At 61.9% G+C, this 23,294-nt stretch overlaps 1 protein-coding gene across 1 annotated transcript in view; it reads right to left on the bottom strand.

The window, feature by feature from the left end:
* Positions 1-23,294, bottom strand: part of CABIN1 (calcineurin binding protein 1) — a 97,954-nt gene that overhangs the window by 22,922 nt on the left and 51,738 nt on the right. Inside the window, exons 28-29 of the mRNA XM_082852872.1 lie at positions 22,100-22,431; positions 15,361-15,474 (exon numbers count right to left, since the gene is read on the bottom strand). Coding sequence (XP_082708998.1) covers positions 15,361-15,474; positions 22,100-22,431 — 446 coding nt within the window. The remainder of the gene's footprint in view (positions 1-15,360; positions 15,475-22,099; positions 22,432-23,294) is intronic.

The following is a 23,294-nucleotide window of genomic DNA, read 5'->3' as shown; positions in this document are numbered from 1 at the left end:
TAGCCTTGGGGTAGAGGCTGTCATCCCTATGCAAGTGGAAAGGAAGACTCCAAGGCCAAGAGGCGTGTGGTGGACCGGGGAGTGGAAGCCAGACTAACGGACCAACGTGTGCAAGAGCCCAGGCCTGCACCCGGGGCGGCGTGCAGAGCGTGTGGCGGGCCTGCTCACACCTCTCTGGCCACCTTCCTCTCAGCGGGCAGCATAGCCCCCTCGAGTGGCCACACCCTCCTTGGAAACACGCACCTGTGCTTTGCGCCACACGCCCCAGGCCTGCACCCCCAGCAGAGGTGGCTCCTGGCCCTGCAAAGCCAAGACCCAGACCTAGAGCTAGCTGCTGGCCGAAGTGCCACCGGCTGCGCTGCCCACGGGACCACGTGGCCCAGTGGCCTCTCACGGCCACCCTTCTCAAGACCTGACCCAACGCAGACCTGCAGGCTGCTCCTGGTTCCTTTCCACCAGCCGTTACCCCAGCCCCCACCTTGACCTAACCCCAGTCTTCCCCAGGCTAAGTCCAACGCTGCCTTTTAGGTAGCAAGACTGCTTCTTAGAGTTAACAGTCCAAATTCTCAGCGCTGGAGCTTTGAGCTGCCAGCTGGTCTGGAGGTGCAGGCCTCCCCGCTATGGGACGCTGGCTCTGTGTGTCGTGTGCCTGAGCAATCTCTCTGCCGGTAGCGTGCCAGCCTCACAGGCCCACGGCAGCCAGCTTCCTCTCCTTTCCCTGACGGCTGAGAAAGAAGCTCGCCTTCCACCCCGGGCACACAGACCCCAGCTGCAGCCCCATCTCATTCTCACTAGAGCCTCTGGCGCTCAAAAGCGGCTCAGACTATGCTCTGCAGCTGCAAAGTATCGCTGATGTCACTGAGTCCAGCTGTTTTGCCTGTTTGACCCATGAGTGAGGACACAGGTGGGGAACAAGGACCTGCCCAGGGAAACAAAGAGGGCCGGGCGCAAGGACCCCTGTCCCTCGGTCCGGGGCAGCATCCACCTCAGCAGACAGCTGTGCCCATGCCACGCTCAGCTCTGCGGGGATGAGCACACGAGTATGCATGCACCTCCACCAGTGCCTGACCTGCAGGGCCTGCCCAAGGCCCCAGTCACCATGGGGCGGAGCCAGGGTCTCGGTCATGGATGCCAGGGCTGTTGTGCGCAGGCACTGACACAGCCGTGGCCCATGTCAGCTTGGCTGACCTGGCAATTCCAGCCCAGCTGGGGGCTCAGGAGCGGAGCCGGCCTCACAGGGAGAGAAACAAGGTTGGGGTGGGGGACAGAGCAGCTTCAGGAAGAAGAGGCAGGCCTGTGGGCTGGATGCTGTTGGACAGGGATCTCCCCACATGGCGGCAGGGGTGGGGGTGGCTGGGACGATCAGGGACAGCCAATGGGACCACGTGGAGGGCAAGGGGTGCCTAGTGTGTGCAGTGGGGCTGCACGTGGGCTCATGGAGAGAGGGACTGCCAGGGGTCTGGGGAATGGGCAGCGAGGAGAAGAGACACCAGCAGGCTTTGATGCCTCTCGGGGTGATCTGGGACTTGGCATGTGTTTGATGGGGCCCAAGAGAGCCTCCTCAGAGCAAGAGGGTGCTAACACTTGGCTCCTTTGAGCCCGCCCCACGTCAGGGTTGGAAATGAGAGCTACCGTCCAGGCTTCTAGAATAGCCCAGTCTTTGGAGGGCTGCTAAGCTGCTTCCGTTTCATCTCAGGAGGGGAGCCCGCATCCTAGAAAAGCCATGTCTGATGTGCACATGGAGAGAACTAGGACAACCCATCCACCATCTGACCCCTGGCTCCTAATGAGTGGCCTTTATGGACCCGGGGGCATCTGTGCTGAGTAAGTGGAGCCAGGTTCAGGCCACAAGTGGTGGCAGTGGCCGTGGCCTGTGCCAGGTGTCTTCCCTGGATGACCAGCACAGGATCCTCATGCAGGGAGGGGCTGAGCTGAAGGGGTGGCGGGGGTCAGGCACTGACCACAGACAAAGCCGACATCCCAGGCAGAGCTGGTGCCTCCACTGGCGTTCAGGTCCCAAGCAGGCTTACAACCCGCCACCTCCCCCAAACCCTTCACACTCGTGTAGAACATCAGAAGGGGAACAAACTCGTCCAGGCTTGTCCTGCAGAGCAGGGCTCTGTCCCCAACCTGCAGGGGTGCCCCGAACCAGAAGAACAAATGTGAGATGTTACAAGCGCAGCATTCCTCCCCTCTCTAGAGCGCCGTGCAGCCTCTGCTGTGGCCTGGGGGCCTCCCACTGAGCTGTGAGGAACAAGGACGAGGACCGGCCCCTGGGAGCAGGACCCCCACACCTGCCGGACGCTCCTGCTGGCAGGTGGCGGAACTTGCAGAGGCCTGAGTTCACGACCCAAGCCAAGCAGCGTCGCAGCACATATCCAATCACTCTCTGGCTAGAGTGCACCCTCCCCCGGACGTACCTCTGGATGACCATGGACGTGGGCAGCCCTGGGGACAGCCAGCCCTGCCCTCTCCAGCACCACCTGCCCCACCCAGTGCCGACCCTCATGTGCCATTTGGCCTCTCTCTGTTCCCTCTCCTGGACCACCTTCTCCCTGGTCTGTCCGGCCACCTTGCCCCCTTCCCCTTGCTGTAGCTGGCCGACCCCCTCTCCTGCACCCTCGGCACACGCAGGGTGCCGGGTGCACTGCTCACATCCGGCCCCGAGGAAAGGGGGCTGAGGCAGGGGCTCCCGCAGGTCGAGCCCTGCCTCCGAGAGCTCGCTGCGCCCGAGCACCACCATCTCCTCCTCTTGGGTTTCCCGTGGTGCCCCTGCTGCAGGGCCGGCTTCATTCCCCACCCAAGAGGGGCCTGGAGCCCAGGGTTCCCCACCCCTCCTCTGAGTAGGGCCAGGCGGGTCCCTCTCTGGAAATAAAGCCCAGCACTGAGCCGCTGGGGCTGGGGCGGCCTCCCCTGCAGCCTGGAGCGGGCCCTTGCTCGTCTGTCCTAAGCAAATTTGCCAGTGTCCCCACATGGGGAGCTGCGGGGTGGGTGTGACAGGACGTTATCTGAGAGTCAGTGCCACCCTGGCGAGGGGCTGGGCTTCCTGGGGAAGCTCCACCTGCTTTGGCATACCCTAATTTTAGACTTCTTATACCTAATTAGAAATCAACGTTTCAAAATTTGTTTTTAATCAACCAAATTCCTGCACATCCTTCCAACTGGCCCTGAGCCACCTCGCCTCCTTCCCACACGGACCCCAGTGAGCCTGTGTGCTCTTTTCCACGAAGTCCCTTCCCCCAGCTGCCTCCTCCTCCTTCCGGGGCCTTCCTGGACCCTCTCCTGGACACAGTGGCCCCGGGGCACATGTGGTAATGGTCTCCCGTGATCCTCGATAACCCCGTGAGGTGGGTCTGGTCAGCCCCAGTTTACAGATGAAGAAACTAAGTCTTACCAATACTGAGCAGCTCGCCCAAAGCCACCAGCTATGGGTGGGGCCAGGCATGGTGCAGGGCCTGAGGCTGGCCAGGAGCAGAATTGAGGGTGAGGGCGTGGGCGGCCTTTGAGTGGCCTCACCCCGGCCTGTGAGGGAGTACATGCTCTGCCCCCAGAGGCACGTGGTGGCCACAGCCCATCACCATGGAAACCAGGCCGGGGCCCCTGGAGCCCTCAGCTCTGGTTTGGATTTCAAACCCAATGCCGCTTTCTCAGAAGCAACTTGGTCAAACTTTCCAAATAGGAAAAGTGGAAGGAAAAAGAGAGAGAGAGAAATTCCCAGCCTGAAGCCACCCCAGAAAGACGGCCTGGGCCCTGAGCTGGGGAAGCCCTGTCTGGGTGGGCAGTGTGGTGGCAGGGCAGAGACCCCGTAGCCTCCCCAGGGCTCATGCCCCTCCTCTGGGGAGCAGGCGGTGGTGGTGCAGCCGAAGCAGGTGGGCCCGGCCCTTCCTGTCTCTGCGGGAGCAGCTGCCCTTTTGTGTTTCCCAGTGGGGTGTGTGAGAAAGGGCTCTTTTGGAAAAAGGGTTGGAAAACCACTGACCTCATCCAGCTGGCCTGCCTTTGGAGATGGGGAAACTGAGGTCAGGGTCGGGACCAGGAAGTCAAAAGCAGGGCTAAACCCCGAAGGTAGGGCAGCATGGCTACGCCCAGAGCAGGCGCACCGGAAGATCTGTGGGTCGGGCCCCATGTGGACGGGGCGCTGGGGCATCCACACTCCAGCCCCCTGCAGCAGCCCCGGCTCCACGCCATGGGGGTGCCGCCCAGCCCTGTGCTCGGGCTCCTGGGCCAGCGCCCATCGCCACAGGAAGGCCGTCCTCCCTTGGGGCTTCCACTCCAGCTCAGGATGACTCTGAGCTACCCAGGGCACACCTGGGAAGCCCGCAAGGAAGGGGAGGTGAATGAGCAGCAGCCACAGGCACGGTGCCCTGAGGGGATGGGGGACAGGCAAAGGCCACCAGATACACTCTGCCCTCCCCTATGCCCCCAGCCATTGCCAGACCCCTTAGGGACCCTCAGCTGCGCTCCACCCTGCCCCTCCCACCCCCAGAACCCTCTGTGGGGGGGTGTGCTCCTGCCCACTGCTTTCACTGTCAAGACAGGTGTTTAGAGACGTGATGGCAAGGCAGTCACGCGCTCTGGCAGGGGTGGGCCCGGAATGGCCACGTCCTGATTGCACCAGGCTGCTCCCTGGGGCCCAGTGTGTGGCTTGTGGCCATCTTGACACTGTTGGGACCACAGGGCTCTCGAGTGCCAAGCGCTGGACATTCACATCCCCCATCTCACAAATGAGGAGGTTGGGTCTGTGCAGTCACAGGGCACCTGACTCGGTCAGAGGTGCGCCGGCCCACGGGGGCGGCCCCCCGGCAAAAGCAGCGAGCCTTGGCTCAGCCGCAGCCCCCACACTCCCTGGCTCTGTGGCTCAGGGCTTGTGGTCTTCAGAGTCCCTCCTGCTGGGCTGGGGTGGGGCCAGCTAATCAAGGCCAGGCAAGCAGGATGATGCCCAGGGCGGAGGTGGGCTTGAACCTCCACTCCTGCCGGGCTGGGCGCAGGCTGGGTGGGGAGGGCGGTGGGCAGGAGGTGAGAAGCATCCGAGCTCTGCTCCCTGCGGGCTGCGCGATGCTGGGCCTCAGTTTGCTCACCGTGAGATGGGAATCATGGGGCCGCAGGGAGGAGGAAATGTCTGCTGTCCCCGAGCTCCTCTGTGCCCCATGGAAGCAAGCCCTGTGGCCTCCCTTCCATGGCAGAGGCCTGCTCCCTGACATTGTTTCCCACCTCAGCCCAGGGGCCAGGCCACAGCCACTGCCCTCCCACAGGCCGGGAGCCACAGGGAGGGCCTGCATCTGGAGTGAGCCCCAGCACTCCATGGGCCAAGAGGACTAAGCAGAGACTGGCATAGCCAAGCATCCTCCTTCCCAAAGGACAGGTTCCTGCAGTGACTCTGCCACAGCCGAGGCCTCGGGGAGCCCCCTTCCTCCTGGCCCTGCCCCACTGGGTCCTGCTCCTGCGGCCTCAGGAAACACAGCCCTCCCTCGGCCCTCTCCCACGGCTCCCTGCGGCTCCCTGCCATCCGTGGTCTGAGCCGCTGCCTGCCCTGCTCCACTTTCCAAACCCTCAAGAGGGCCCTGGGCCTCCTCCGGAAGCTGCCCCCCTGCTGCCCTCCAGACGGCGCCTGCCTGGGGCAGTGTCCCAGGGGGATGAAGCTGAGCCTGATACGTGCCTGCCTCAGAAAGACTCAGCGGAGACACTGATTCCAGGAGCAAGCCTCTGAGAAATAACTTGCAGTGGGAAAAGCAGTGCACACTGGAAAATGTTCTTCTCTCAGGAATGTTGCACAGCAAGCTCCTGACCATTCTGGATGCGGATACAAACACTGCTGTCCCGGGGCTGGCCAGAAACTCTGGGGTGGAGGCTGCCCGCAGGATGTGGGACCCGGGGCAAGTCCCGTGCCCCACTGGGGGACCATCATGGTGGGGTCGAGAATGCTAAGGGCTGAAGCACACTGCCGCCTTCTGCCAGGGCATCCTGGCATGGCCACCGCGGTGAGCCCACACCTGGACACAGAAACTGTCCCCAAGGGCCGGGCAAAAATGCACGTGGGGGCAGCCCGTCCAGAGGCTGATTACGTCTGATTGGTTTTAAAGTCTAGCTGTGAATGGGGGTGGCTTGGCTCGGGCAGGGATTTATGACCGCTATGGTCCTGTCAGGGCGGGGCCGGGGCATCCTACAGAAGGGAAGGCCTTGGGCACCTGCTCCAGGCTGAACCGGGCCCAGTGGACTGGAGGCTGTGAAGTCCCATGAAGCTTGCAGAGCCGAGGACACGGGAAGGAAGGAGAGCTCAGGGTGATGCTAAGAAGTCACAAGCTTGCTAACCGTTTAAAGACTCTTAAAAACTGGGCCTTTTCCCTTGGAGAACTTGAAGTGATTCTTTTGTTTACTTTGCTTTCGCAACCGGCCCATCAATCAACTCAATAAAGCTAAAAATAGCGCCACAGCAGCAATTCCTACTACAGCCCAGTGTTCGATTTCCTCAATTTAAACTTTTCCCTTCTTTTCTGTTCTCTAATTCCCACTGACGTGACTGGGTGTCCTTTACCCTGACGTCAGGACGGTGTTGTGCACGGCCTCAGTGATCTCAGCGAGGATGGGGCCGGCGGTGACCTGCCACGGTCCCCCTCCATCGAGAGTGGGGACAGGAACAGAGGCCCGGGAGGGGTGTCCACTGGTGACAAGGAATCCCAGTTTCTTCTGGGAATCAGTCGACACCAGCACGTGGAACTGAACCATCCTCAGGTAAATGGTAGGACGATGAACTGTGGGCCTGCCTGCAGGGGCGCCCTGTGTCCCACTCGCCCACGCAGACCCAGGGCCCACCCCTGGGCCCACCTCCACCTGCGCCCTCACACTCTCTGTCCCTATGGCCCTGCCTGTCACCCTGTCGGTCCAGGAAGGTGCGCTGGGCCCGTCCTTGCCTGTCTCTGGGGTCCGTCCACTGGCTGTGTTCCCATGGCCCTGACTTGTTTCAGAATGTCTGGATCCCAGCTCAGGCGCCCACTTGCAGTGTGGCTGGGCCTCAGTTTCCTCCTTTGTAAGGCAGGGATGATGGCACGACCAACACCTTGTGGGTTCTAAGGATGCAATGCGCTGCTGTGAGCGGTGATGCGTTGCTGTGAGTGGTGGCCGCCCAGAGGAGTGGAGGCCAGCAGCGCACCTGGCCCTGTCCCAGCCCGGCCGCTCCAGCACGCCTGCGTCAGCTGGTGTCACGTCTGCCCCCTGCCAGCCCCTCTGCCCTGCGAGGACCTGGCCCGTCCCTGCGGGCACGGGGTCACCCCACGGCTCCCACTGCTCTGTGGTGCAGGCACGCCCACGCCACCTCCTCTGCCTCTCTCGACCTCCTGCTCACCCTCAGGTTATGGGCTCTGACCTCCAAGAGTGGTGGGGCTTTATTCAGGCCTGAGGGTCTCAAAAAGCATGTGTGCAAAAGTGATGGCAAACCCACTGCGAGCTCTGGGCTCCCACAGCCGTTGTTCACCTAGTCGCCTCCCCCAGAGACCTGGTGCCCCTCAAGAGTGGGCCTCACTCATGGCATGATGGAAGGTAATCAAGGGCCGTGCACAGAGTGCTTCGCCACCAGGAGGTCTCAGAGAAAGGGAGGGGCGAGGGTCATCCCCCCCATCCCAGGAGGGGGCAGAGGCGCAGGATACAAGCTGCCACACTCACCTCCACCACACTCACCTCCCCGACACCCACACTCTCTAGAGCCCAGATGTGGCTGCTGAACTCCGAATGGCACAGCTGCTAAGGGAGCAGGCCTTGGAGTGGGACCCACCTGGATTTAAATCCCAGCCTGGCCACTTGTTAGCTGTGTGACCTTGGGCTACTCCCTGGGCCCTGCACCTCATTCAAAGGGGGTATAACAGAACCAGCCTTCCCAGGGCCCTGGCCGCTGTCACGGCTGCTGGCAGCTACTGTGCAGAGGCCCACTTGACATTCTCTCCCAGGACCCACAGCAGCCAAGGCAGCCAGGGAGGGGCTGTGAACAGGGCCCAGAAACAGGGCCACAAGCTCTGCTGTCCAGCCTGGTGGACAGAGACTAGAAAAGGGCTTTTGGTTTTAACAGCCTAAAATGCCCACTGGTATCAACCTCCCCTTCTGTACACGGGGACAATAACAGTGCCTGAGCACCACAGACGTGCTGTGGGGACCAGAGTGAGCGCCTGTAAATGGCGCCAGTCCTGCCACTGCCCCCCGTCCAAGACCGGGCCAGACCAGGCACAGATGCTCTGGCCTCTCTCTGTCGCTGTGCTGTGTCTCGGGAGCCCCAGCAGGGTGGGCCTGGGGATCTACACAGAGAGGTGGCCGGGCCCAGCCAGCCAGTCGCTCGAGGCCATGTCCACATGGCCCCGCTGCCCAGGGGAGGCCCTGGTCTACACCGTGGCCACTACTGACCCCGGCCCCCCATCAACCTGGCACGCGGCCTCACCTCCCAGGACAGGGCTAGATGCCCGTGCCCCCTGCCCAGGCCACCATCCTGCTTATCGCCAAATGGGCCAATCCCAGTGTGGAGCCAGTGCTGGCCTTCCGCCCTTCCTCCTCACAGGCACTGCCGGCTGCCACCCGCGGCTTCAGCACCAGAGAGCACAAGGTCCACATCCCTCCTCCGGCCTAGACTGGCTGTGGGACCTCGGCCAAGGCACCTCACCTACTGGCGCCTCTGTGAAACGGGACTAATAATCCAGCCACTGCGTGGGTTGGCCTGTGGCCCCTGGATCTTGCCGTCAACCGGCCGAGGGCCTGGCACGAGCCGGTCTAACACCCAGGCGACACTCGCCTCGAGGTGTGGGCAGAGGGACGAGCCGAGGTGGAAGGTGATCGGGTCCACAGCCAGGCCCGAGTGGAGGGAAGGTGACGTGGGCGGGACCAACTTCGGAAAAGCTGTCGGTCTGCTGTCAGGAGGGTGCTTCCTCTCCTGGCTGTCTTGGCCCCGGCCCAAGCGGGCGGGCAGACTCCACACTGGAGAAGCCATGCCGGGGCACCCGCAGGCCGGAACACCCCACAGGGACACGCCGCGTGGCTTGTTTACTGCCAGGAGGCAGCACAAAGCCCCGCTGCCAGGGGCGGGTGCGTATAATTAACTGGGTGGAGACCAACACCTCTTCCCTGGGTTGAGCCTCCAAAGGCCCTAAACTTGAGGCTGGCGTCCGGGGGCGGTACCACTGGCTCAGTCAATGGGTGTATGCAAGTGAGGCAGGGGCTGCCCACGGGCCCACCCGGCGCTGAGCTGGAAGGGCGGGGGAAGAGGGGCCGAGTCAGGGCCCGCAACAGGAGGTGGCTGTGCCCGGCACAGACCCCAGGGCCTGGCCAGGGCTGGGCGCCCCCTCGCTAGGGGCTGCTGCTTCCTAGCTGACCTCGTCCCAGGGACCTCTAGAGGGCGGGAGGAATTCACATTTACCAGGCACACCCGCCTGCCGGGCACTGTGCTGGGGGTGCATCGGGGGCAATGGCAATGCTGTTCTAGATGAGGCCCCCACCTAGGGATGCCCAGGCGCACTGAGCTCTAGAGGCCAGGCCCTGCCCAGCACCATGGGCTCTCTCCCTGGGGGAAGGGTGCTGGCTGAGGCCTGGCCTACACAGTGGGCCATACCTGGGGCTAGGCCATAGCTGGGGCTCAGAGGCCCCTGGCCTGGGCGGTGGGCCCGTTGCACCTGCCCCTCCCTAACACCGGCATCTGCAACTGGGTGGGGTTGGGGGACCCCCCAGGTCACACAGCCAACCGGTAGCAAGTCAGAGTAGGATCAGTGGGACGGATTCCTGCCAAGAAGCACAGGGTGCCAGGGGCTTTAGAGACCTTCTCTCCTTCCCCCAGCTCTGGCAGGTAGCTGTCTGGCAGCTGGCTGCCCAACCAGGGGGCCCTTCCTCCCACATCAGGGCCCTCAGTGAGCCACCAGGCTCCAGGGCACAAACACTTAATGAAACAAAGATGACTCCTGATGACTGTATCTCCCATCAGTTTAAGCAACTTGGAGTCAGGACAAACAGAACCACAGGGTGTGTGGTGGCTGCAGAGGAGAGTACACCAGAGCCCAGGCAAAGGCACAGGCCTGGGCGTGGGAAGGTGCTCCAGTCTCCCTGGTCACCCCACAGGTGGGCCAAAATGAGAGTCTCCTTCGGTTCTGAGTGCCCGGAGGGGCAGGGCAGTGGCCGGCGGGAAGGCACCTGGCCCAGCTCGGCAGAGCCGTTAGGCATGCGTGGGAGCACTGGGTAAGGAGTGCTCGTCGTGGAGCCCCTGGCACCGGGGAGAAGCAGCCCTCCTGTACCAGTGAAGAACTGAAGCCGCCAATCCACGGGGGAGAGGGCAGGTAGAGGCGCCCCGGGACAGCCAGACAGTGGCATCTGCAGCAGTGACAAGAAGGAACACAGCTGCATCCACAGGCACTGACGGTAGAGCCAGGACACACAGAAGGGGGCCCAGGTGGTGGGTGGGGATGGCGACATCCACATCTCAGGCTGCCCCACTCAAGCCAGGGCAGGCCCTTCCACCCTCCAGCCAGGTCCCTTCTGGTCCCCAGCACTGCCCTCTTGAAGCACCACCGGATCCGCAGACAAGCCCCAGGGCCCAGAGCAGGCTGACTTCCTGTCCTAAGGGTGAGTTGTGTGATTGGCCAAGAGTGTGCTGAGGGCTCCTGTCCACCTATCATGCCCATCCTGCCAATGAGCAACCCCATGCCCTGTGTGGGCTGAGTAAGGGGTGAGTGGCTGGGAGCCAAACCCACTGGGGCCTAAAGTCTGTGCTTTTCTCGGTGACGATGCGGCCCTGGGACCTGCCCTGGGGGCCGCCAGCCACCGCCAGCCGTGGGCTGCTTTCCATGAAGAGGCGGGCCTCTTCATGGGGCGGGAGCAGCCGTGGTGGAGGCCCCGCAGGCCAGCACTCCCCCTCCACTCCCTCAAACTCAGGCCACAGCCGCGGACGCCTGCACAGCCTGGGAAGCAGGAACAGTGCCAGCCAGGCCCTCGCTCCCTTTGCTTCTTTCACGGTGGCTGGAAACTGGGTTGAAACAAGAAAAAAAAACCTGCTTGCTAAAATCAGCAAACATTTTGGGGAAGGAGGGAGAGCCATCTCTGGTTTGGTTACTATGGGAACGTTTCCGAATCAACTACCAGTGGGAGAGAAGTTTGCCCTGGACAGAGCTCCAGCCCCCACGGGCCCCCCACCCAGGGGCACACACACCTGCCCAGGAAGCCGTGGAAACTTCCAGGCACTCAGAAACAAGCCCGTGGCCTCTGCTTTCCTGGTCTCCTCTGCCCAGGGACGGACAGCCCCTCTCTGCAGCCCCCTCAGGGCTGGCACTGGCTCAGAGGGCTCCCACCCCCAGGTCCAGCCCCGCTTCGCTGCCTCCCACCTAGGCCTCTGTGTCCTCCATGGGGTCCCAGCTCCCTGCACAGTCGTCCTGAGGAGGCACCGCTGAGTCATGTGGCCACACGCCTTCTGCCCGTCCCTCCCCAGGGCCCAGGCCAAGCCGTGCCAGGGCGGGGAGGGCTGCAGGACTTCAACCAGCAATGTCCAACAACTCCCGGCCCTGTTCTGGCAAAGGCCAGACCGTTCTGCCTGTCGGGAGAGGGCGGGGTGTGGGGCCCTTGGGTGGGGCTGCGGCCACTCCGGACTCAAGCCCAGGGCCAGGATCCAGCCTGCCCGGCACATGGCTCACAGACGGGATTTTCCACGGCAGAGAAGGGGTGGGTGGGAGCCAGTACCTTAGTCAAGTCTTTGGGGCGGGGGGGTGATGGAGATGCGCCAAGTTCGTTGCTCTCCCTCAGATGCTCGTCCCACCGCATGGCTGGGCCGCTGTGCACCAGGCCTCTGCCGCAGGGCCCAGGCCACCGGTCCCCTGTGCACCCAGCCCTCTGCCCGGCCCCTCATGCTCCCCGAGAAGCCCCGGCCGGCGCAGCCTCAGCCCCAGCCTCCCTCTGGCCCCCTCCCTGGCCAAGCAGCACCCACTACCCGTGGGAGCCCTGCCTCCAGTCAACCGGACTCCTTGAGGGTCCCGCTCTCTCCCTGTGCCCCACAGCACGCTACAGAGGCCTGCACGACCGGGCAAGCACAAAGGGGCGAGCCCGCGAGCGTCCTGCGGCAGGGCCCACGGCAGCCGGTGCTGGCCGCACCAGGAGGACGTGCTTGGAGACGGGCTGTCAGGGAGACGGTCCACAGACCCGCAGCGAGCACCTCCTCGGGACCCAGAGGACACACAGCCACAGGCGGCCTGCATCTCTTACAGGGAATGTCCCCAAGACTTAGTGTCGGCGAAAAAGCCCAAGTTACCAAAAAGCACCCCCCCCCATACACATATACACGCAGGCATATTTTTTAAAGCAGAATGACAAACTTGTCTGATTTGGTACACGTACACTTGAGAAAAGGGAGTAGCCGGCCGCTCACAGAGGTACGTCTAAGGAGGGCAGGAGGCCTGGGGTGGGAGACCAAGGGTGTGGGCTTTGCTGTGCGTCTGAACGGTTTGCAATGACGATGTGGCCCAATGACAATGTGGCTCACATGATTTTCAGAAATCGCCAGTAAAAGTTAAGAGGCAGGTCTCCTAGCCCAGGCCCTGAGGATGACGGCACCGCCCAGGGTGGTGGGGGTTTGGATGGCCCTGCCCTCACCTCCCCACACCTGCTCACAGGGCCAGTCCCTGCCCCGCCCCCACCCCAGGCCCGGGCAGTAACCCCAGCACTGGAAGGGAGAAGAGCCAGCCTGCTCGTCCTGACCCCCAGCCCAGCTGTCAGCCCAGCACACTGGCCAGGGCAGCAGTCAGCCGAGGGCTGCCCTGAACACTCCTCGTAAACAAGGCAGGAGGCATCCCTCCTGCTAAGATCTGTCCCACAAATGCGTGCAGGGCCAGCACTCCCTGAGGCGCTGGGAGCGAGCTGTGGCTGGAAGACACGTCCACCCCGAAGGTCCAGCCGCAGCAATGGCAAGGCCAGAGTGGGTGGTTCAGCAGGGGCCGTGCTGTCACCAGCCAGCCTGAGTGCCTGTCCCTCGGGTGCTGCATAAAAGGGGGTGCCATCACCTGTCTGCCCTCTGCCCAGAGGTTAACCTTTCACTGCGATGCACAAAGAAACAAAAGCTGACCCAGAAAAGGCAAAACCGTGCAAAACGTCCCGTTCAGCCTGTGGGACTCATTTCTGGAAGGCTCTGGAAACCATGGGAGGAGCTGCGGGGAGCAGGCATCTGAGGGGCTGGCCTCCTAAACTCCGCTGTTAGGAAGGCTGGTGCCTGACCCGGAAGGAAGAAAGGGGGGTTGGGTCCCTCCTTGCAACATTACTGCACAGGCTTTAAGGGCAAAGCACCACGGGGCGGGGGGTGTGTGTGTGGGGGGGGGCGGGGGGCAGAGGGAAACTTTCCCGGAGCACCAACCATGCACCAGCTCCCAAGTGAGGCACTTCCCCTTATCTAACTGGGTCCTCAGTCACTCTTCAGGCCCACGTGTAAGGAGAGCAAGCAGGAGTTCAGGGGAACCAAGCCACCTGCCTGACTCTCACTCTGGTTCAGCAACTGCAGAAGAAAGTTTTGCAGAACACTGAAGAAGGGCCCCTTTCATTAATATAGAAAGAGTTCTTATAAATCAATAACAAAAGGGCCAATAATCCAATAGGAAAATGAACCTGAGTAGAAACTACACAGAAAAAATTAAAACTGCTTACATGACATCACAGTCCCACTCACAAAGAACGCAAGTGTTTTTCACCCACTGAAAAGCAAACATAAAACCATTTAATAATAGAGAAAGTCAGTAAGTCCAGGACTGGGGAGGAGCTGGATCGGAAGGTAGCATCTGCTAAAACTTCAAGGCCCCACAAACCCCTTGCCCCGGGAATTGTCTCTCAGAGTGTATTCTAGGAGTGGACCCCCGACGCGTGTGCAAAGACATATATACCAGCATTGTCTGCAACAGTGGAAGACTGGAAACAACCTAAACGTCCATCAATAGGGGTGGTTAGTAAACCTTGGACATCCACATGGGAGGACCAGGCAGCTATTAAAAAGAACAGCAAGTTCAAAAACACCCTCCAAGGGCTTCCCTGGTGGCGCAGTGGTTGAGAGTCCGCCTGCCGATGCAGGGGACACGGGTTCGTGCCCCGGTACGGGAGGATCCCACATGCCGCGGAGCGGCTGGGCCCGTGAGCCATGGCCGCTGAGCCTGCGCGTCCGGAGCCTGTGCTCCTCAACGGGAGAGGCCACAACAGTGAGAGGCCCGCATACCGCAAACAAACAAACAAACAAAAAACACCCTCCAAGACACACGCTTAAGTGAAGAAAAACCAGGGGCAGGAGCACGTGCACTTTGCCCTTGTGTGCGTCTCCGGGCGTGGGCTCCAAAGCGGGCAGGATGAGGGACAGTGGCTGTGGCCTGGGCATCTGGGTGGGAGGGAGCATCTCTTTCACAGCAAACCCCTTGGTACCATGCAGACTGATCTACCACTTGTCTATAAAATACCCATAGGGAGAGGGCTGGCAGGAGCAGGGCTCCCAGGCTCGGAGCCCCTGCCCAGCCCCTGCTCAAGCCTGGGAGAGGAGAAAAGCCATGAATCCAGACACCTACCACCCGGCCGGCTCTCAGCAGGGACCTCACTCTGCCCATATGGCTCAAGAACCAGCCTCTGCCACATCCCTCCAGACCCCCCAAAACCCCCTCGGCTCCTGTCCAGGCCAATCCTGCCCTTCGGCTTCTCTAGATGTGACAGGGAAGCAAGGAAAATACAGAAGAAACCAAAGCTCTGAGGATCCATGTGACATGCCAAAGCCACCCAGCTGAGGACAGGTGAGGAGGATGGGTGAGGACCCATAGGTGGAGCAGAGTGAGGGGCCAGTGGTCTCTGTGCAGGGCAGAGCAAATGCGGGAGGCCCAGGCCAGGCGGGTTGGCCAGGAGGGGCAGATGTGGGCTCTACGGGGCCTCAGGGATGGGCTATGTCTTGCCTGAGGGTGGGTCTCTACCTCGCATGGAACATCAGAGCTGGAAGCGCACTGAAGACCCAGCACTGGCCACACTCATTTTTTTTCAGCAGCAGACCAGCCTCCAATCAGAATCTCCAGGTGCCCAGGACCCCAAGGGGAAGCAGGGCACGGGCCTAGAGCCCCTCTCACCACTGCCCACCGCGGCCCCAGAGAACCACCGAGCTCGTCCAGGCCTCTCCCCATAGCTGGCAAACCGGTGCCCAGAGGGGGCAGCGACCTGCCAGAAGTCGCTCGGCAAGCAGGGCCTCACTCCCGAGTCTGGCGCACTCTCAACTGTGCCACCCAGCCTGCCCTCTGAGGCCGCTGCCATCCCGTGTCCTGGGAACGCCCACGCTGGGGTCCATTCCCACACCTTCCTTCCATGAAAAGCGCTGGCAGCCAGCAGCCGCGGAAATCAACAAGGCAGACTACTCACGTTGAAGAAATTGGTCTTGTTCCTCTCGCAGAAGAGCCCCTGTGCCGGCATGTGCTGCAGCTGTTGCCACGGGATACCGCTACCTAGCAACACATCGCGGGCCCACTGGAGGTTCTGGGGAAGCAAGAAGTAGGTTGGAAGTGAGTGTGTGGGCAACTCTGGGCGCCCACGGAGAAGGGAGGCAGTCCCCTCCTTCCAGGCTGCGTGGGCAAAGCAGCAGCTCCTGCAGACATCCATCCCGCAGCGCCCAGCGGCCCCGGCCGCCGGCTTTGATCATCTGGCTGTGGGGTGCGTTTCAGGAACTGGTTTCCTGCCTAATACAGCTGACCTAGGAGACCGTGGCCTCAGACTGCCTGAGGAGGGCACAGACAGGGACGCCACACCCTGACAACTTCACAAGCTGCTGCACGGACCCAGCACCCCACCTTCTGCCAGGGGATGCCCCCACTGGCCCAAACGGTCAAGCCTGACTTGTCAGGGTGTCGGCTGCCACCGTGAGCCTGGGAGACCTGGGGCTCTGCAGGACGCCGGGGATGCGTGCTTGTTGGGACGGGGGTGGGGTGCTCTGTGCAGTGCTCAGGCCGCTGCTCTCTGGGCAGTGGTGCCTCTTGGTGGAACCCAGGGCACGGTGAGAAGCCAGGCCTTCTCTGGGGACTTCTCATGGACTGGAGAGCACGCCTTCCCAGCAGAGCACAGACAGCGTGGGCCCAACTGCGGGCCTGTCAGCCTCCCACAGACTCGGCAGACAGCAGGCTCTGGGCAGCCCCCAGGTGGGCCAGACGGAACTGACCAACGGCTCAGGAGACCTTATCAAGGTTCACATCCGAGGCCCCAGATGGAGCTGATGGGGACAAGGAGACCCATGGGGAACGGACAGGCAACAGGCCAGCGGGGGCACCTGACCTGCCCGCATACCTGCAGCGACGTGTGCCTCCCAGGCAGAGCACGTGACTGTTACCCTCACCACGTGGAACTGCCAAGGAGAGCGGCCTCCAGCGCTGCCTGAGGTCCAGAGCCAGTAAGGGCAGAGCAGAGCCTGCATTTGGCCCAGGCCGGAACCCCAAGGCCGGGATCTTCCCTAGGCCCCGCGGGGGTTAGGTGGGATGGGGGTCATGTCGCAGACCTGCCTCTGCCTCTGCCTTGTGCTCGGCACCGCGCTACCCCAGGGACGCAGGCGACCCCTCTCAGGCCTCATGTGACCTGGCCCCACTTGCCGGGCTGGAGCCCCTCACCGGCTCAAGGGCAGGGGTCCTGGTGAGGGGCTCTCCTCTGCTTGAAGGCGTCCCTCCCTCAGAGCAGGCCCAGCCCATCCCGTCTTCTGACCTCCAAACCCACGTGCCGCCCCACTCACCCCCAGAGCCCTCAAACAGCCTCGTCCACCGCCCCGCTGTCTGTCAGCCCCGAGGGCAGGGACAGACTGACCTCTTCACTGATGGCTCCTCAGGGTCTAGATCAGTAGGGGGTCCATAGAAAGGTGGGACAGATATTTGAGAAAAGAATCAAAGGAAGGAGACTTCCTTCGTGGCGCAGTGGTTGAGAATCCACCTGCCAATGCAGGGGACACGGGTTTGATCCTTGGTCCAGGAAGGTCCCACATGCCATGGAGCAACTAAGCCTGTGCGCCACAACTACTGAGCCTGCACTCTAGAGCCTGCGTGCCACAACTACTGAAGCCCACACACCTAGAGCCCGTGCTCCACAACAAGGGAAGCCATTGCATTGAGAAGCCCGTGCACCGCAATGAAGAGTAGACCCCACTAACTGCAACTAGAGAAAGCCTGCGTGCAGCAACTAAGACCGGCTGCAGCCAAAAAAAAAAAAAAAAAAAAAGAACCATCAAAGGAAGATGGACAGAGTTTGAGCTTGAAGGAAATGCAGCCCATCAAGCCGAGGGGACAGACTAAGGCCCAGAGGCAAGAAAGAGACTGAAACACACTGGGGAGGGGGGAGCCCAGGGCACTGGAGGGGGCAGAGCAGCCACCCACCCATGGCTCAGCACACCAGGGAGCCCAGGAAAGGACTGCTTGAGCACTCAGGAGCCGGGGAGGCCGGAGCATGAGGTTGTTCTGTGGAAAACACCCCCCGCTGGTCTCCCGGACAGGCATTCAGAGGTCCGGGTCTGCTCGCAGAGCTACACGCAGGTGCGGGGTGGTGCACATGGATCTTTGTGGAAGTGTTTGGCAGCCTCGGGGAGCTGGACCGCCTCTCTGGGCCTCCACTGCCCACTTGGAGGATGGCGGTGGCCATCAGGCCACACCTAGCATCAGCTGGAGAACCCCAGGAATGCAGACAGGAAAGCAACTGTGTACACACACGGCGCCTTGGGGAGAGCTCCCTGCCCTTCCCACACCTTCTCCCAGGAGCTGGCCCTGCCACCGCCCCTGTTCCGCCCTCCCACTGCTGAGCGCTAAAGGGAGGCAGCACTGGGAGGTGGGAGGCAGCACTGGGAGGTAGGAGGCTGGGGTGGGGGTGAGGCCAGAGAGCTTCTCTCCCAAGTTCCCTCCCTGAGGGGTTGCCAAGGGTTGGCCGCCAAAGGGCAAACACTCCAGGGGCACTGCGGCTGACCCAGGCCTGCACTGCCCACCCGGCCCAGGCCCGTCTCCTTCGTTAACGGCTCTTCAGATCAGCGGTTGGATGGTGCCATTGCGACCTGCTGGGCTCCCACGGCCACCCCACTGGCTCTCCCCACAGCCGCCCGAGTCTCACACACGGCCACACACGTCCCCCCCTCCCCTGAGCCTTGCCACACTTCAACCTCACTCAGAATGACACCCCACGACTCCTTCCCACCTAACCGGCCCTCCTGAGCTCTGCCGCCTCCTGGCCCTCCCCTCCTGTCCGGCTAGTCACACAGGCTGCGGGCTGAGCCCCATCCGGAGCATGCATGTTGGCTGTGTGTCCACCTGGAGGCCTCTCCCTGATAGCTCCTCGCTGGGCCCTCGACTGTCGGGTCTTTGCTTAGAGAGGCCTCCCGGGCGCCCTGTCCAAACGGCCACACTCCTGCGCCCATTCCTACCCACTTCCTCTCGCCCCACTCTCCTCCCCAGGGAGCCTGCTGCGGAATGCGTGAGCGCCCTGGAGGGCACGCCAAGCATAGGCACTCCTGCCATGTGGTGGCCGTGGGACGACGTGGTGATGGGTTCACCCCTCTTTCCAAACGTGAACAACAGTACCTGTGACGCACACGGCTGGCAGAGGGCTTGACCTACTCAAATCGATGGGCTCCACACCATGGAGAGAGGCCCATCTGTCCCGCTGACTCTGGCCCCAAAGGCACAGCACTCTTCACACCACATGGCACAGACTTTGAAGTGCATAACCAAGGTTCCTAAGCTGAGAAAAACATCGAGTTCTCACTTTATAAACCACACAAGTAAAGCCTGACAAGAACCTGGCTGGGGTCTGCGTGGAGAGGCTGGGGGGTGGGGGGCATTTTATGTGCCCAGAGGGGAGCAGGGCTGCAAGCAGGTGGGCAGCTCTGCGCTGTGGCCACCTGGCCTTGTGATGCCGGGTCCTGGCCCCGATCACTCACACGCGCCTACAGAAGGGCGCACAGCCTGTGCAGGAGGGTCAGTCCCTTCACACCTGCCCACTTCTCAGAGGCTCTGAGGGGTCCCACACATGAGCTGGTGGCCCAGAGGATAGAGGACCGCCCAGAGCAGAGCACAAGCTGACAATGAATCGGTCAGGGCTTTCCCAGAGATCTCGTGGTGGGCACAGCTCTGCCAACCCTCCTGGAGGGGGCAGCCCCAACCAAACAAGTCCTAAACAGACACAGGCCTGGGCCCTAGCCCACTGCAGCAGGGTGAAGGGGCATCTCAGGGCACTTGGATCTGCATTTCCCTGATGGGTAACAGTGTGGAGCATCTTTTCTTGTGCTTATTGGCTGTTTGTATGTCTTCTTTGGAGAAATGTCTATTCAGACCCTTCGCCCATTTTTATTTATTTATATTTATTTATTTATTTATTTATTTTTGGCTGCATTAGGTCTTCATTGCTGCACGCGGGCTTCTCTAGTTGTGGCGAGCGGGTGCTACTCTTCGTTGCAGAGCACGGGCTCTAGGTGCGCAAACTTCAGTGGTTGTGGCACGTGGACTCAGTAGTTGTGGCTCACAGGCTCTGGAACACAAGCTCAATAGTTGTGGCGCACGGGCTTAGTTGCTCTGTGGCATGTGGGATCTTCCCAGACCAGGGATGAACCCGTGTCCCCTGCATTGGCTGGTGGATTCTTAACCACTGCGCCCCCAGGGAAGTCCCACCCACTTTTAAATTGGGTTGCCTTTTAATTAACAAGTTGTAAGAGTTCTTTGTATATTCTAGATACGAGTTCCTTATCAGATATGTGACTTGCAAATATTTCTCCCATTCTGTGGATCATCTTTTCACTTTGATAGTGTCCTCTGAAGCACAAAGGACCCACCGGGGCCTCTCTGCTCCAGGCAGCCACCGGACCCATGAGATGGCAACAGGGAGATGCCACTGCCAAGCCCACAGGCGGATTTGATGAAGAAACAGGCTGCTGTTGAGCCCACACGGCAGGAAGCGTTTGTTACCCAACAGCTGCGTGGGAAGTGGTCGCTGCTGCTCAGTGACTGATTCATCTGAGAGCTCTGGCCACGCCCCCAGGACTGCGGGCTGCCTCGACAGGTTCCCGCGCTCAGCCCTCAAGGCAGTGAGGTATTCACAAACTGCTCAGCAAAGCCTCTGGATGAAGCAAATGGCAGCCCACGCTACCCCCAGGGCGTGGCCAGGCCCGGGTGCATATTGGGGGCCCTCCATGGCCAATGCAGGAGAAAGGGGGGCTCACGCGTCGAGACAGTGCACCCTCTGGAAGAACCACGTGGCGAATCTGGGCACACAGTGACCGAGGAGATGCAGAAATGGGGTGTGATGCCCGAGGAGCAGACAACCTTGGGCAGCTTCGTCTCCGCCACCCGGTCCAGCCACCCCACCCCCCCCCCCATGGCCGCCACAGACCATCACAGGGGACCCAGACGACCTGGGGGAATTCGAGGAAAGAGCAAATGGCCAACTGTGAGCATGGACACACTCACGACATTGGGGGGCAGTGGAGTGACAGGGCCTGGGCTCCCAGAGCCGGGCTCCGTGACTTCAAGCAGAGGACACGACCCCCGATGGTCAACGGTGTGAGTGCTCAAGAGCTGAGAGAAGAGACACACGCAGCGTACTCTGTTATACTGGCAAAACTATGAATAGCCCCCCTCCAATTTTTCTTTAATTTTGACATAAATACTGTTTTTCACTTTTAAAAAGCCCACTCAGCAAGGGAACAGGTTGTGGAGCCCTTTATGGGCACAGCTCCCGTACTCAGATTAAAGCCATTCAAAGGGGAGGCGGGAGTGGGCGCGCCGCAGGCCTCCATGGGGCCCACATTGCAGCCCAGCTCTCCCTCACCCAACCCTGTGACTTCTGCCACCCTTCCCTAAGAGGCGTCTTGTACCCTACGCCCCGCCTCAGCAACTGCTTCTGGAGAAGGGGAGCATCAGCCACAGGGCCCCCACAGACTGTTCCGAGTGGGAGTTTTATTAAAATCCAGGTCTGCCTGGGTCTAGAAGGCCTGGGCACTGGAGTTCAGGTGCACTGCTGAGTGCAGGCCAGGCAGCGATGGGCGGCTGGGAAAGCCTCACGCCCTGCAGCTGAGACGGAGCCCCTGCTGAGGTCCCCCCACCAGGCCTGCCAACTGCTCTACCTGCTCTGCTCCATGAACACCAACCAAGTCACGTGAGCACACCAGCCGGTCCCCACAGAACCCCATCCAGGACCTTCCCGTCACAACCAGGGTCCATCTCAGGTCAACTGCCCTCCCTAGTTCTTCAAACGTCCCACAGAGAAGCCATCCGGGGGCCAGCAGCTTCTGGCTGCTGAGCTCAGGTCAGCAGAGACCACAGCCTGACCCCCGAGGCCGCCCCACCAACCGCTCACCTGTCTGGGCACTGCCCTCCCCTCCCCTCCCCTCCAGCCGCCACATCCCCACTGGACCCGTGGCCACCCTAGGGGTCTCAGCATAAGGGTACCTTCCCAGAGTGCAGCAGCACCCCAGCCCGTGTGCACCCCACTGTCTTCCCTGTAGGGTTTGTCATGATGCGACTTGCTTTATCTGCTCATTTGCATATTTTTGATCTCCCCGCCCCCCCGCCCCAACGTAGCTCTGTGGGAGCTGTCTCCCAGTGCCTCAGGGGCAAGTGTGAGTGAAAGAAAGCAGACAGGCCCCACTCCCCGCACAAATGCTAAGCGCCAGCAGGAGAGGCCTGGCTGGGAAGCCCCGGGAGCCCCTACATCATCTGCCCTCCAAGCTGGAGGAGGCTGCCAGTGCCAAAGCCCACGCGCGGAGCCAGTGACAAAGGCCGGCAGCTGCGTGGAGAGGTGAGCCCAGGGCAGGGTGATGGCCAGGAGGTCCGCGCAAGAGGCAGCCTGGGGGACCGGGGCGGGTGGGGGGGTGCGGGCTCTAAGGCCACGGGGGAGGGAGCCGCCAGTGAGGCCCTCACAGGGAGGAGCTGACAGCCTGTCGTCCCCCGTCCCTCACCCCAAAGCCAGAATCTGAGCATGTGGTCCTGCTGGGGGAGCAGCCCCATGCCTGACCCTGTCACCTGTCACCTGGAAGGCTGGACACCTCCAGCCCGCCCGCCTCTTGGCCCTCCGCCCATCCTTCCTGCCACTGCCGCCAGAAACCTCTCCCAGCTCCGATGCATCAACCCCTCTCCCTCAGCCTCGTGCTCACCCGGTGGGTCTTGCTGTAGGTGTAGAGGAAGGCCAGGCGGTAGAGGCTCTTGTAGTGCTGGGGGAAGCGGCTGAGGCACAGGCGGAGCGAGGCGATGCACTGCTCCGTGAGGAACTGGCGCTGCTCCTCTGCGCCGGCCGGCAGCCCCGGGGGGAAGGCAGCTGGCTCCCCCAGCGGGTCCCCTCTCTTCCTCCCATCCCACGGGGCAGACACAGAAGTTGGGGGCTTGGCAGGGGTGCCAGCGGAGGCCGGGGGGTCGGCAGCAGGCTTCTGGCTGCCTTGCTCTGTGGCCCGGAAGCCTTCCGTGCTCTCCGAGGACTCCTCGGCTTTTCCTGAATTGAGAACAAAGAAAAGAAAGTCACCTCGGCTTCAGGCCCTCTCCCCGTGGCAGTCCACCACCAGCGACAGGGCACCTTGGTGAGCGATCAGCACAGCTGGGTCCACACTCTTGCTGGATGGGAGCTGGACCCAGGCGACTCAGGGGCAGGAGGCGTGGGCCCTCGCTGCCTCTGCCCCCCGAGCCCCCAGCTGAGGCCTCCGTGGCCTCCAGTCTGCTCCCTGATGAAACAGGATATCTCAGCTGGCACGCAGCTGAGAAGGGGGCTCCGAGCTGGGCTCAGGGTGCCCCTGTGGGTGGTGGCACGGGGCTGCCCGCCTCAAGGCCGTGCACGTGAATGGGGAAGCAGCCCAAAGAGGGCAGGCGTGGCCACCACCACCACCGAGGGCAGCACCCGCTCCACGCTCAGCGCCCCCAGCCCACCCGCCCCTCCAGCCCACCGGAGAGGCAGCGTGGGGTAGTGGATAAGGGTGCAGACTGACCCTCTCTGGACCTCAGGTTCTTCTCCAGTAAAAGGGAACAGCCAGTGCTTTTCCCTGGGGAGGATGGGAGGCCTGGCTGCTGTTGTTGCTACTGTCCACCAAGTGGCTGTGTGCCCCGGCCCGGCCAGAGTGGGAAAGCTTTCAGAATCCACGGCCGGCTGACCAGCCATGGCCTCAGCGCAGTGCCAGGGCCGCCGGCCTGCCTGCAACCTCCCAGCAAGCCCGGGAGTGGGCTCTGCCCACTGACTTCCACAGTGGGGCCTGGGGGCCCCACCGAAGCTAGGCAGACTCCAGGGCCAGATCAGGGCCCACCCCAAGAAAGGAAGGGTTCAGGCTAAAAAGAAAGCACATTTGTGACATTTAGTACCCAAAGGCT

Source organism: Leucopleurus acutus, assembly GCF_964270905.1.
Source record: "Leucopleurus acutus genome assembly, chromosome: 13".
In the NCBI taxonomy this organism is placed as follows: Eukaryota; Metazoa; Chordata; class Mammalia; order Artiodactyla; family Delphinidae; genus Leucopleurus; species Leucopleurus acutus.
The sequence above is the reverse complement of the archived record's forward strand: the minus strand, read 5'-3'. Positions and strand labels throughout refer to the sequence as shown.